Source organism: Sander lucioperca, chromosome 7, assembly GCF_008315115.2.
Source record: "Sander lucioperca isolate FBNREF2018 chromosome 7, SLUC_FBN_1.2, whole genome shotgun sequence".
NCBI classification, from domain to species: domain Eukaryota; kingdom Metazoa; phylum Chordata; class Actinopteri; order Perciformes; family Percidae; genus Sander; species Sander lucioperca.
Window position 1 is genome coordinate 35657402 of NC_050179.1, and position 15000 is coordinate 35672401.

General features: G+C 45.1%; 1 protein-coding gene and 1 long non-coding RNA gene across 3 annotated transcripts in view; one reads left to right on the top strand and one right to left on the bottom strand.

Annotated features, from left to right (window-relative positions):
* The window catches only part of LOC116036317 (nuclear factor of activated T-cells, cytoplasmic 3-like), a 44770-nt gene that overhangs the window by 13251 nt on the left and 16519 nt on the right, over positions 1-15000 (top strand). For both annotated transcript variants that reach the window (XM_036003620.1, XM_036003621.1), the window contains 4 exons: positions 1-155; positions 5769-5968; positions 6152-6324; positions 11732-11872. The exon at positions 1-155 is cut by the window's left edge and continues 8 nt beyond it. In XM_036003620.1, the coding sequence (XP_035859513.1) occupies positions 1-155; positions 5769-5968; positions 6152-6324; positions 11732-11872 (669 nt within the window). The remainder of the gene's footprint in view (positions 156-5768; positions 5969-6151; positions 6325-11731; positions 11873-15000) is intronic.
* The window catches only part of LOC116036380, a 14369-nt gene continuing 1348 nt past the window's right edge, over positions 1980-15000 (bottom strand). The window contains exons 2-3 of the long non-coding RNA XR_004897958.1: positions 10409-10413; positions 1980-2130 (exon numbers count right to left, since the gene is read on the bottom strand). This is a non-coding gene — a long non-coding RNA (uncharacterized LOC116036380). The remainder of the gene's footprint in view (positions 2131-10408; positions 10414-15000) is intronic.

Below are 15000 nucleotides of genomic sequence, written 5' to 3' on the forward strand. Positions count from 1 at the left end.
CTATGCCCCCTCTAGACTGTCCTCTGCCCTGCCAGTTTGACCAGTGTGAGTTAAAGGTGGAGGTCCAGCCCCGATCCTACCACAGGGCGCACTATGAGACGGAGGGCAGCCGAGGGTCCATTAAGGCTCCTACCGGAGGACATCCTGTCGTCAAGGTAAGCAGAGGGCGATTTGTCGGGGGGGTTGCGTGGGATTTCCCCCTTTCTGGTCTACATCTCCCTGCCTCTGCATCTACTTCACCAATATATCATTATATACCTAAAATAGATCTGACTTATCCTCGTAAGCGAAGGATTTCTTATCTGTATTTACATTGGACGGGTAAGTCCAAGGAGGCTTCCATGTCGCTCCGCTATTTTGAAAAACTCTAATGGCTGAGAGGGACATAGAGCACTAGCTGACCTGTCTAGCTAATCCACAACGCGTTCTCGTTCAGAGCCAGCGTCACGTGACTGAGATCAGCTGAGACGGAGAAGGAGATCAGTGAGAGGCGCTTGTCACCGCCCCGGCAAATTGGAAAGCCTGCACTGCCCTTTAGTTCATAACGGAGGATCATACTTATGCCGAGCCACAGGAGAAGGAGTCCTCGTCGCCAAAAAAGCGAAAATTGGAAGACATGTTGTCATAGCTTCTTGGTACAGAACGGCTACCGTAGTCGCAACACGCATTTGAAAAAGCGAGGCGCTAGAGAGCACTATTCGTTTGAATGCAAAATACAATTTCACCGCTAGATGGGAGGAACTCCTAACCTGACTCCAGATGGATCGCTTCGCATTTGCTCGGCATATCCATCTGGGAACTTTCCGTCGGAGAACTTTTGGGAAGGGGCGAAAATCCTGGTTAGCTGATTGGATAAACCATCTGTCTATTACCACCAGTGTTGGGAGTAACGGCGTTTAAGTATAACGGCGTTACTAACAGCGTTATTTTTTCGGTAACGGGGTAATCTAATTAATTACTTTTCCCATCGTTGCAACGCCGTTATCGTTACTGAGAATGTAATGTGGCGCGTTACTACAATTTGGTTGAATGAAGCGCGAGGTGTCAGGCTTTGGCGCCACATCAGCTGCCTGGAGAGAGCCGGGGGGGGGGGTGATGACACCGTTGCAAATGCGATGATGATTGGCTGGGTGGGCGGATGCCCTGCTCACGCTGTCTCACTGCACGCTCTGACTACCACTAAACACAAGACAGCGACAATGGCGACGAGCCAGGGAAATTCAAAGGTAGCGTTCTCCAACTGGAAGTACCGGCACTACTTCTCGCTCATTGAAATTAAAGGCAAGAATGTTTATGTAACATGCACGCTATGCCCAGGAAAAAAGACTTTATCCACGCCTGCCTCAAGCAACTCCAATCTTATGAAGCCCCTCACATCAACACATGCTAACACCACACGTGTTGCTGCTGCTAACCCAACCCCAAGCCCAAAAGCAGCTAGCGTGAGCTCCAGCGAAGGAGACGGAGCCACTCTGTTAAAACAAGCAACGCTCGGATTTTCTGTATATAGTGTTTTTATTCTTCAATCAGTTAATATAAACATCTTTGACGTTAAAGATGTTATAGCATGCAGCACGTAATAGCATTATAAAACAAAAAAATAACTTCATAGTTACTTTGCTGAGTAACTAATTACTTTTACAATGTGGTAACTGAGTTACTAACTCAGTTACTTTGTGGGAGAAGTAATTTGTAACTGTAGCTAATTACTTTTTTAAAGTAAGATGACCAACACTGATCACCACCTATGTTGGTGATAGACGGGCCAAATCAACCAATCAGATCAACGATATATCAAACTCTTGCCGAATCCAGTCGTGAGAAGAGCAAAACCATCTTTTCCTCTGAGAAAAGCCTCCAGTGGCATTTTTTGCTCTTCTTTCAATGACGGAATACTCTCTAATTCGGATAAAACTTGCGTGATAGCTACGCTCATCTCATCCGTGGAAGCCGCCACGTTGTTTAGACTGAACAGTCGCTTCTCGTTGCGTCACACCTAAACCCGCCTCAAAACCAACGCTGATTGGTCGGTCGTTTGGCGAACGGCTCCAAATTTTCTCTGTCTCAAGATGCCAGACTGATCTGCGAGTGGAAAACTGGAGCTCGCCAGATCAGGACGCTCTCACGAGGCTAGGAAATTCCTACACAGTGTACCTTTTTAAATTTAGGAAAAAGATGGTAGTTTGGATTAAAATCCTCCCGAGGAACGAGCGTTTCCTGGGTGTCTGTGTAATGGACACCAGCAGCGCTATTCTGGTCGCATTCTCCAGCCCCTGATGGAGCCAGATGAGTTTCTTTGCTGCAACGTGTAAAAAAACCCCCAAAAAAACGACAACAACTCACAGTGAGAGCTGCGGGCTGACACAGGAAACAGAAAATCAAGTAGATCTCTCTGAAAGATCAAACCTGACCTCAGAGCAGGACTTTCATTTTACACAGTGATGAAAACCAAATTGTACGACATCTTTACTTTGAAAACAACTCATCTTGTTGATTCAACTAGCTTTTGTCATCGTAGGTAGAGGTGCAACGATGAATCGGTTAATCAATCAGTTGTCAACTATTAAATTAAATCTAAAAATTAATATTTTGATCATCGATTAATCGTTTGAGTCATTTTTTTTATTAAAAAAAAATCAGATTTCTCTGATTCCAGCTTGTTAAATGTGAATATCTTCTAGTTTCTTCTCTCCTCTGTGACAGTAAACTGAATATATTTTGAGTTTTGGACAACACAAGACATGTGAGGACGTCCTCTAAGGCTTTGGGGAAACACTGATCCACATTTTTCACCATGTTTTGACATTTTTATAGATCAAACAACTAATCAATTAATCGAGAAAATAATCGACGGACTAATCGACTATGAAAATAATCGATAGTTGCAGCCCTAATTGTAGGGGAGGGATAATGACATTTTAACAAGACTGGAAACAAGAGGGAAACGGCTCGCCTAGCTCCCTCCAAAGTTTAAAAATCTCATTTGTTGAATCCATACAGAAACAATGAAATGGATCCTCCGTCTTCTGCTTTGAGTTTAGGGCGTTTTCACACCTATAGTTCATTTGCTTTGGTCCGGATCAGTTGAGCTTGTAAACTTGGTTCGGTTTCGTACTAAAATGCGTCATTACAATCACACAAGAACTTTCACTCCTCTTAAGAGATAAGAGAAGATAGACTTTATTAATCCCACAATGTCCCCAGTGTGCAGTCCTTCCAGACAAATGCAGAGTTTTTTTGTGATTGTTGTGGGCAAAAATCCTTGATTATGCGGCACGTTTTCTTAAGAAATGTGATGGAATATGCGGGATATTTATGCAATTTTATGCGATGAAATTGCGGGAACTTGCAAAAACTGCGGCTTCATCGTGGCTTCATCGCGGGGTTTGCAGCTTTTCGATGACGTTCACGTCGCGTAATTACGTCACTTCATAACGTTCCCATGGCAACAGGGGAAAATGGCTGCTCTCGTGTGAAGTAAACGCAACATTTCTCAAGTGACTTTTTTGCAACGAAAATGCGGGGATTATGAAATCATGCAAGCCCTGTGTATTTTGCGCGGAAATCTGCAATTTATGCGGCGAAAGTGCGGCGTATTTGAAAAAATGCAGACTTTTGCTGATTATGCATTGAATTATGCGATCGCATAATCACGTTTTTCTGGAGGGACTGAGTGTGGGATTAATAAAATCGTATCTTATTGGTCGGATGTGTCTGGGGGGCGGGAGCAAGGAGGTAAATACAGGAAGAAGGTCCTGTGTTCTGGACTAGTGCATATTCCTCATATCTCCACGGTCAAACCAGCTCATTTCATTGAAATAATCAGACATTGTTTGGCAAGCGACATGACTACGTCTGCTCTGCCGACGTCTGTCTCCAACTTCAGCAGCGGCTGGCGTTACCACGGAGATGCGAGTGACGGACGGCGAGCTTGACCCACTGCTACAGTTTGCTGCTCTGCTGCAGTGCAGATTGCAAAGCTACCTGACTACAGGAGACGTTGGCCCAATCCCAAAGTGAGCCCTGAGGATTGAGAACTTAATTGATCTCAGGTGCTGAGTGAGTGAGTGTGTGAGGCCACATGGGCTCAGATAGGTGTAAATGGGATTGGGACAGCACTTCACGAGATCACGTTACCTTGGCGACGTTTACTAACAAAGATGTTGCTGACACTCGCCGGTTTGGGAATTTTCATATTAAGTTTGTAGCTTTCCACACGGCCAAGGCCCAGGAGACGGCTGCCTGATTCCACGTTTTCAACCTCTTGTTTTACGAGCTGGACAACAGGCTGGTCTGTGCTCCGTGGTCGTGTGTCGTGCTGTTGTTTACCTTTTGTAATTTCCGGATTTCCCTACGGTCTCTGCGGTAAACGTCACAACGCTTTGAACTGTGGGTAATTCCCTTTGCTGAAGTCTGCATCGATGCAGACTCACGGAAAGGGCTCGGTGAGTATGTACTCAAACCCTCACGCCCTTTGAAATTCGATATTGGGACAACCCTAAGCCCTTACGAATTTCACGAGAACGCGCACCAAAGTCCGTGAGTCCGTGAGTCTGTGAGTCTGGACTTTGGGATTGGTCCATTAGCTCAGACACAGACAGGTTACAGTGACCGCAAGGTGGCGCCTGTGTTTGGCTTGGCCGCTGCTGCATCACATCTGTGTCAACTTTCTATGTTTGTACTCATCTTATTTGTTGTCATATCAGCCCTATCGTCTTAACAATTGTGTCTCTGCTGCTCGGACTTATGATCGACGCTCGTTGTTAGACATCAGAGTGTAAAATTCTTGTATTTTATTATTATTTGTTGTACTGTATGACATTTTATTGTGAAGCACTTTGCGATTTTTATCTGTGAAAGGTGCTATACAAAGAAACTTTACTTACTTACGTTCTCACCACAAACGAAATGCTCCAGAGTTTAATTGAAAAGCGTACTGAGACCGAACTAAAGGAGGCAGGTGTGAAAGCGCCCTTATTGTCCAGAGAGGCTAACAACATTCTGGCTTCAGCTTCCTAATTAACGCACATCAGATTGATATCAAAGTTATTTACTATTCCTTCACACTCGATTAGTCCTGTAAGTGGATGAAAACGGCCGAATATGCTGCCAAACGTAAATCCACTTAGTCACAATAGGATGGATTTTGTTTCACATTGGATATTTTGATTCCATGACGCTTTCTGGTGTATTTAACACGCTGGGACAGAGTGTGCAGATGCTTTATCCCTCAGAGTTATAATCAATCAATCAAACTTTATTTCTATAGCACATTTAATATAAATCAATGTAACACAATATGATTTATAGACAAGAGACAAGAGATAGTAAAAGAACTGCAAAAACCTCTGTGTAATTATGCAAAGAACCAGTGCGTGCACAGATCTATATGGAACTTAAAATATACCGCCCACACACGTACAAATGCACGCATGCACGCACACAGACAGACAGGCAAGGCAGGCAGGCAGACAGACAGACACACAGGCAGACAGACAGGCAGACACACCCACACACCCACACACCCAGAACTGCAAAAACATTTGTGTATTTATACAAAGAACCAGTGCGTGCACAGATCTATACAGAACTTAAAATATACAGCCCACACACGTACAAATGCACGCACACAGACAGACAGGCAAGGCACACAGACAGACAGACTTTAGTATAGAGCAGGGTTTTAAGCCTGTTTAAAATTGCATTCAGGAGGAAGATGCAGGAAGAGCAGCTGTTCATCATATGACTGCATTTTGTGTCTTCTTCAGTTGCTGGGATACAGCGAGCAGCCGCTCAGCCTGCTGCTGTTCATCGGCACCGCGGACGAGCGCTGCCTCCGGCCGCACTCCTTCTACCAGGTCCACCGGGTGACGGGGAAGACGGTTGCCACCAGCTGCCAGGAGAAGATGACGGGCGGCACCAAAATCCTGGAGATCCCTCTGCTTCCAGGCAACAACATGTCCGCCAGGTAACATCACACCTGGAGTCGGTATCAGCTGCTGAAAAGTTCAACACAATGTGGAACTTTTCCTTTAAAATGCTGTTTAGCTGTTTTTTTAGCTGCTGAGACTGCTGGCTTTCTCCAGTTATTTGGTTTCTTCTGCGTATCTTTGAAAACAGTTTGTCTTCTGGTGGGTTTTCTCTTCCACAGCATCGACTGTGCCGGTATCTTGAAGCTGCGTAACGCAGACATCGAGCTGAAGAAAGGCGAGATGGATATCGGGAGGAAGAACACAAGGGTGCGAGTTGTGTTCAGGGTCGGCGTCCCTCAGCCAGACGGCCGGATGCTGTGGCTGCAGACGACATCCAACCCTGTGGAGTGCTGTGAGTCACTTTTAAAGGTCCCATGACATGGTGCTCTTTGGATGCTTTTATATAGACCTTAGTGGTCCCCTAATACTGTATCTGAAGTCTCTTTTATATAGACCTTAGTGGTCCCCTAATACTGTATCTGAAGTCTCTTTTATATAGACCTTAGTGGTCCCCTAATACTGTATCTGAAGTCTCTTTATATAGACCTTAGTGGTCCCCTAATACTGTATCTGAAGTCTCTTTATATAGACCTTAGTGGTCCCCTAATACTGTATCTGAAGTCTCTTTCCTGAAATTCAGCCTTGGTGCAGAATTACAGCCACTAGAGCCAGTCCCACAATGATCTTTCCTTAGGATGTGCCATTTCTGTGTCTGTAGCTTTAAATTTTTTTTTGCAAGCCATGATGTCTCTCTCTCTCTCTCATGGGTGGGCCAAATTCTCTGGGCGGGCAAAGCAGAGAAAGGGGAGGTAACCTTTCCCCTTATGACGTCATAAAGGGAAGATTCCAGATCGGCCCATCTGAGCTTTCATTTTCTCAAAGGCAGAGCAGGATACCCAGGGCTCGGTTTACACCTATCACCATTTCTAGCCACTGGGGGACCATAGGCAGGCTGGGGGAACTCATAGTAATGTTAAAAAACCTCCTAAAGTGACATTTTCATGCCATGGGACCTTTGATATCAACTAGAGACGTTCCCATACTGATACCAGTATGGGGAAAGTACGGTGGCACGACAGGGTCAAACGCCTTGCAACTTAACGAGCAAGGCGAGGTCAACGTGTTAACATTCAACAGAGAGCGAGAGACAAAAAAGGGAAACCAGTTCATTTTCAAACAAGCTGAGGAGGAAATTCAGGGGATGTGACTGTGAGATATTGCTTCATGCGTGTGCAGACTTCTGACAAACACAGATCATAATCAGTGAGGGTTTTTTTTCTCTTACAGCAGAGTCAATAGTTCCTCTGTTTTCAAAGGAAATGCTCTAGTCTAGTACTGAAGCACGGAGAAACCATAGATTTATTAAGATTAAGGGCTGTCAATCCATTGAAATATTTAATCGCAATTAATCGCACGATGGCCCATACGTCACTCACGGTAATCACACATTTTTTAATCCGTTCTAAATGAACTTTTAAAGTGCCTATATTATGAAAAAATCACTTTTTCTGGGATTTGGGGAGTTATTTTGTGTCTCTGGTGCTTCCACACGCATACAAACTTTGAAAAAAAAACATCCATGCTGTTTAGAGTGAGATACGGTTTCTGAACATGCTAGCTCGTTCTCAATGGCAAAACACTGCTACAACACACACAAATTCACCCTAATCTACAAAATAAATTGTAAAGAACTACTTCCATGTCCCTGTTCTGCAGGTATTCCACAAAGTTGGAAGTGCGCCCTCGTTTAGAAGAAGTCTCCCGGCTAATCCTGCCTTGTACTACTGAAGTTGGAGAAACAGCTAGCTAGCTCATGTAGTCCTTACCTAGCCACTGAGCATGTGATCTTACCTAGCCACTGAGCATGTGATCTTACCTAGCCACTGAGCATGTGATCTTACCTAGCTACTGATCATGTGATCTTACCTAGCCACTGAGCATGTGATCTTACCTAGCTACTGAGCATGTGATCTTACCTAGCTACTGATCATGTGATCTTACCTAGCCACTGAGCATGTGATCTTACCTAACCACTGATCATGTGATCTTACCTAGCTACTGAGCATGTGCGCCTCCCAACAAAGATGTTACAGCAGTGAGAGGTCTCACTCTGTAGCTAAAACAGAGACCTGAACACAGGGTGAAAAGAGGAGCTGCAGCAATGAGCAGTACAACAAATATATGGTGTTTTTTGAAAATTAAACCATGTAAACCTATTCTGGTACAATCTCAAATTACAATTATGAACCTGAAAATGAGCATAATATGAGCACTTTAAAGGCATATTTTTCAAGTTTTTTGAATACTCAAGTAGTGTTTTGAGACTCTACATTCTCCGAAGGTAACTCTTCACATCGAGAGTACATGCAAAAAACTTTAGTGTTGTGGAGAGAGAACCATGTGGAAGGGCTTTTAAAAACTCAACTCGCCATCCACAACGTTAGTGCGTTTCATTTGTACTCGGAAGTCGGATTTTCTGAGGTCAAAGTCGTAAAAACACGCCCCCTGAACTAGGGTTGGGTATCGGTTGGATTGTTACGATTCCTAAACCAGATTCTTGAAAAACTGAAAAATGACATAAAAGAAAGGCTTTTACGTCCGTGTTGGTGAGCCCAGAGGGAAAACATGGCATTTTAAAAGTAGCCTACATTTACGGTAGTTAGCTAACGGTAGACTACAGAGAAAGGGGGATATTTTTAGACAAAAAAAACGGGGGACTTGGTTCGCCTCCAAGTGATCTAGAGTTCAGTTCACTTCAGGGGAGAACGCGATCCGACCCAAATACAGGAAGTGAACCAACAACAATGCATGTTCTAGCCGGTAACTTCAACCTTGCGCAAAATGTACAGACTTATATATGATTTAAGGCACCATAACTTTTAGATCCGTAAGCTGTTCTGAGCACATCGCTGGTCGTCTGTGTGACATGATCAGTCTGTGTGACATCATCAGTCTGTGTGACATCATATCTCTCCTTCTCTCGCTGTCTGTCAGCTGCTCGTTGTTCGCCTTCTTCTAAAATATTAGAAACTCTAAAGCAGAACCAGGAAACCCGAGACGTTATAACTTTGGTGTTGCTCCATTATTTCTGAGAGCAGAAGTGTCGGCGAGTTTTGGATATTCTGTCCAATGAACGAGCGGCCGTCTTGATTGCGTGACGTGTGTTGACAGCGTTTGGTGCGTTTGACAAAATGCAGTGTGAACGCAAACCCAACCAAATGAAAAATGCAGCAATATTGCAACTTCACCCCCGAATCTCACCGAGTCCACCGACCTACAGGTGTGAAAGGACCTGACTGTACGTCCACACCGCCGCCGACTTGAGCTGCAAAGAAGCTCTGGCCGCCCGGTCGAGGACGCTGGTCAGAAAGTCCGGGGAAGCTGTTTGAGGCTTTGGCCGCTCTGACGTAGCAGCATTCTATGTTCATCATGGAAAAAGATCAAGCAGCCACTGCACGGCCAATACACTGACACTAGAAACCTTTTATAAATGACATATATGATGACAGAATGTGTATTGGTTGTTGGTCGCAGCGGTGTCTGTTAGCAGTTAGCTCGCTCGTTAGCCGCTGAACCGCAGCAGCGTGCAGGCAGAGCGAGCAGCCGCCAGCTGTTGATCCGTGCAGGACTTCACCGTGAGCGGACTGTTTAGAGACCATGTGACCGGCAGGTAACGTTAACTGGTCCCTATACGCAAATATCATAAATGATAGGGAACCCAGCAACGGCCATGATGAGCTTCTCCTCCTTTTTCTCTGAACTAATGTTTTGGTAGGAACCAAAGTTTACATCGTATGTTTCTCTGGAATCAGCCAGCGTGAAGGACGTCTATATTCTGATTGGTTGCCGCTGAACCGCGTCATAGCTCATTACCATAAAGTTGACCTACTTTCAACTTTCTGATTGACGCTCTGGTCGCTCAAAACGCCCAAAACGCGACGCCGACAGATTTTCCGCTCCTTGCAGCTGAGAGAAGCAGCTTCCATTGAAAATGAATGACTTCCTGTATCTTTAGAAGATCAAGTCGGCGGCGGTGTGGACGTACCGTTAGTCAGTCATACACACAGTCCTATCCAACTTCTATCTTTGGACATGTTTTTGCGTTGTTAACTACTGGTATTGCTAACCATGGTTAACCTGGCTAGAGCTAACCCTTAAATGACAAAATCCCACTTGTGAAAGGAATGCAAGTCAACTCGTGTGTGACATCGTTCCCGGCTCCGGCTTCCGAGTCCCGACGTAAATGTAACGCACTAATACTGCTGCATCCCAAACTACGGAGCGGCCCGAGGCCCAAATCCCAGAACAACTGTGTGTCAATTGGCGGCATTAAAAAGGAATTTGCGTGAAGTCGTTGTTATCACAGTGTTTTCCGGAAGACTTAGAAAGTCTTCAGCTTGTTAAAAGTTGCTGTGGGAAAATTTCAGCCTTTGTACCTACCCTTTCTGCACACCTACAATACCATTTAGAAAGAATAATGATGAAATGTGGCTTTACTTTAAAGGAACACGCCGACTTATTGGGACTTTAGCTTATTCACCGTAACCTCCAGAGTTAGATAAGTTGATACATACCCTTCTCATCTCCGTGCGTGTTGTAACTCTGTCTGACGGTTCCAGCGGTAGCGAACCCGCAAAGAACATGCAGGTAACCGGCTCCATCTAGCCTACTGCTCCGAATAAGTGACAAAATAACGCCAACGTGTTCCTATTTACATGTTGTGATTTGCATAGTCACAGCGAGACACAGCCATCTTCTAACCGTATACTAAGTGGAAATTATATTCTCAGAAAGGCGAAGCGCAAAGCAAATCACTCCGCCCAAGTAGCAGAAGTAGCAGCGCTTCGCCTTTCTGAGAATATAGTTCCCAGTTTGTATACAGTTAGAAGATGGCTGTGTGTCATGTGACCTTATTATTTGTACACGCTGTGACTCTACAAATCACAACATGTAAATAGGAACATGTTGGCGTTATTTTGTCACTTATTGGGAGCAGTAGGCTAGATGGAGCCGGTTACCTCTAGGATCTGTGCTAAGCTAGGCTAGATGGAGCCGGTTACCTCTAGGATCTGTGCTAAGCTAGGCTAGATGGAGCCGGTTACCTCCAGGATCTGTGCTAAGCTAGGCTAGATGGAGCCGGTTACCTCTAGGATCTGTGCTAAGTTAGGCTAGATGGAGCCGGTTACCTCTAGGATCTGTGCTAAGCTAGGCTAGATGGAGCCGGTTACCTCCAGGATCTGTGCTAAGCTAGGCTAGATGGAGCCAGTTACCTCTAGGATCTGTGCTAAGTTAGGCTAGATGGAGCCGGTTACCTCTAGGATCTGTGCTAAGCTAGGCTAGATGGAGCCGGTTACCTCCAGGATCTGTGCTAAGCTAAGCTAATGCTGGAGCCGTCAGACAGCGTTACAGCACGCACGGACATGAGAAGGGTAAGTATGGACTTGTCTTAACTATGGGGGTTACGGTGAATAAGCTAAAGTCCCAATAAGTCGGCGTGTTCCTTTAAGCATCAATGGAGTGGAGTGATGTGGTATTCGCTCACAGTTGTGCAGAATTTGAGTGGGTGTGCTGTTGTTGTTGCTGCTGGGGCTGACTGGTGGCAGAGTGTGATTGAAGTGGAATGACTGATAGTTTGATTTCACAAATATCTGAGGAGCTGAACAACGTATCCAGTGGGCGTCACACAACAAAGTTGAATATTTTCTAGTTTCTTCACTTCTTCACTAATGTAGATACCCAAACTAAAACTGTGTTTTCAGCCCAGCGCTCCGGCCAGGAGCTTCCTCAGGTGGAGAGCGTCAGTCCGGCCAGCTGCTCCGTGGACGGAGGAACCGAGCTGCTCATCACCGGATCCAACATCTCCACACAGTCCCGCGTGGTCTTCATGGAGAAAGGGCCTGGTGAGATCCTCTTACGTTCATTACCTTTCGTATGTATTCTGTTGATTTGATATTGTGCGTAATTTTAGTTTTTCTCCTTCTTTCTACTTTAATTGGATTATGCAGTGGAGAGTGCCCAGATTAAGCCCCTCTGAGGTTTTCTTGGGATCAGATCTTTTATAAATTGTGTATATTAATCTGTAGTAGTTCTATATGTGTGTAAACCAATTAACTACATTTACAGAACCAGAGAAAGGATTCATTGCCAACACAAATTTGCCTTGATTGTGGTGCATACATACACATAAACATATTACTATGAAATAAATACATGTAAAGAGACAATAACATATACTGTATAAGATAATATGTGGAATATATTTTAATGCTAAAAGACAACATAAAAACAAGATCAGTTGGGTAAGGTCAACACAAGTACACACACACACACACACACACACACACACACACACACACACACACACACACACACACACACACACACACACACGCAAACACACACACACGCAGACACACACACACACACTTACGCAGACACACCCACACACACACACACACACACACACACACATACATACACACACACTTACGTGTGCACACACACACACACACACACACACACACACACACACACACACACACACACACACACACACACACACACACACACACACACACACACACACACACACACACACACACACACACACACACACACACTTACGCAGACACACACAGAAACACACACACACACACACACACACACACACACTCTCACACACACACACTTACGCAGACACACACAGACAGACACACACACACACACACACTCACGCAGACACACACACACACACACACTTTCACACTCACACCCCACACAGACACACACACACACACACACACACACACCCTCACGCAAACACACACACACGCAGACACACACACACTTACGCAGACACACCCACACACACACACACACACACATACATACACACACACTTACGTGCACACACACACACACACACAGACACACACACACACACACACACACACACACACACACTTACGCAGACACACACAGAAACACACACACACACACACACACACACTCTCACACACACACACACACACACACACTTACGCAGACACACACAGACAGACACACACACACACACTCACGCAGACACACACACACACACACACTTTCACACTCACACCCCACACAGACACACACACACACACACACACACACACTCACACACATACTCACACACACACACACACACACCACACACTCACACCCCACACACACTCACACACAACACACTCAAACCCCACACTCACACTCACACACACACACACACACACACACACATACATACACACACACACACTCACACACTTTCACACTCACACCTCACACATAACACACTCACACCCCACACAGACACACAGCTGAACTGTCAGACCAGATAACAAACAAGGCACAACAGCATAGACATACATTTTGGTGCACAAAAACAACATTTCTGGGACATTAACAATCAACGTCCTATTTCCCTAACTATACAACAGTGTAACAGACAGAAGCAGAGCATGAAAAACACAGACAGACACAGCAGGAGAGACAAGATGGCAGAAAGTTGTAGTGCCAGCGTGTACAAATAACAAGGTCACATGAGACACAGCCATCTTCTAACTGTCCTTAAACTGGGAACTATATTCTCAGAAAGGCGAATCATTTCTACTCTCTGTCCGGGGCTTCTCAGGTGCTGCAAAGCATATCACTCCGCCCAAGTAGCAGCAGTAGCAGTGCTTCGCCTTTCTGAGAATGTAGTTCCCAGTTTGTATACGGTTAGAAGATGGCTGTGTCTCATGTGACCTTGTTGACGCTGTGACTATACAACTCACAACATGTAAATAGGAAAATGTTGGCGTTATTTTGTCCCTCATTTATCAACCTAGAAACCAGCGCAGATATGAGCGCAGAAATCCTCTTACGACAGGCTTCACGTGTGATTCATGAAACGTTCGTATCTCACCAATCAGAGCGTAAGAATGGTCGTACATTGATAAATGCAGCAGCTGGAAACGATCGTAATTTAAATATCCCGCCCCAATATATTCTGTGTTTTGAGGCCTCGCCCCTACAATTTACGACATGGCGAGACGTAATCCGGCTGAGAAGCGGCACTTTTCAGAGGTGGAGACTGAAACCCTGATATGTCAGGTTCACTTGCACTAACGTATGTAGATTTGTCAGCCTGAAAACTGATATTAAAGGCTGTAGAAAGAATGGGGAATGGAAAGAGATCACTGATGCTGTCAGCAGTATTGCCGTGGTAAATCGGAGTCCTGCTGAAGTTTATTTAATGCATACATCCTTGACATATGTATCCTATAGTCCTAATAGTAATATACAGGCCTATATTGCAATCTCTTAGGCCTATATGGTTTACCTATATTTAAATACACAGTAGCGGAGTTTATGCAGTGTCTTTTATTTTACTTTTACTGTTTTTTTCATGAGTCAGAACCAGGCTGTGAGGGAGAGCGCGTGTCCTCCGTCTCCCCCCCCACCCCCCCCCCCCGGGCAGGACCACCACTCCGACCCTGTCTCCTGACAGCAGAGGGGCTGGAAAAACAAGCCGAAATATGTCGGTCAGTGGCAGAAATAAATCGTTAACTTGTGGCCATTAACCACACTTTAAAAGAGAAATGAAAACCTGAAGAATAAATAGAAATGTGCATCGTCATGTTTCCTGTATTGAGTAGGCTATCATTGCCAAACATAACAATATACCTTTTAAAAGCGAGGAATAATATCCTGTCTCCTTCGTATAGCCCCAGTTGGGGCTGTGCTGGACACTGGTCTCTGGGCATCGGGTCATCTGGCTACCGAACCCCACAGGCTAAAACAATGTTGAAGAATTTTTCTGCCGTGTGTAGTAGGGTCCCCCCACCCCCCTGCTGATGCAAGACAGAGCCATCTGCTCTTTATCAATCTGATGGAGCGTTCCACCGTGGCCCGTGCGCGTACGTGTGCACTGTTGTACCGGCGAATAGAGGTCTTTTCAAAGAGCCAGATCTGCCATTGCTGATAAGTGATCAACTGATGACTTCTCCTT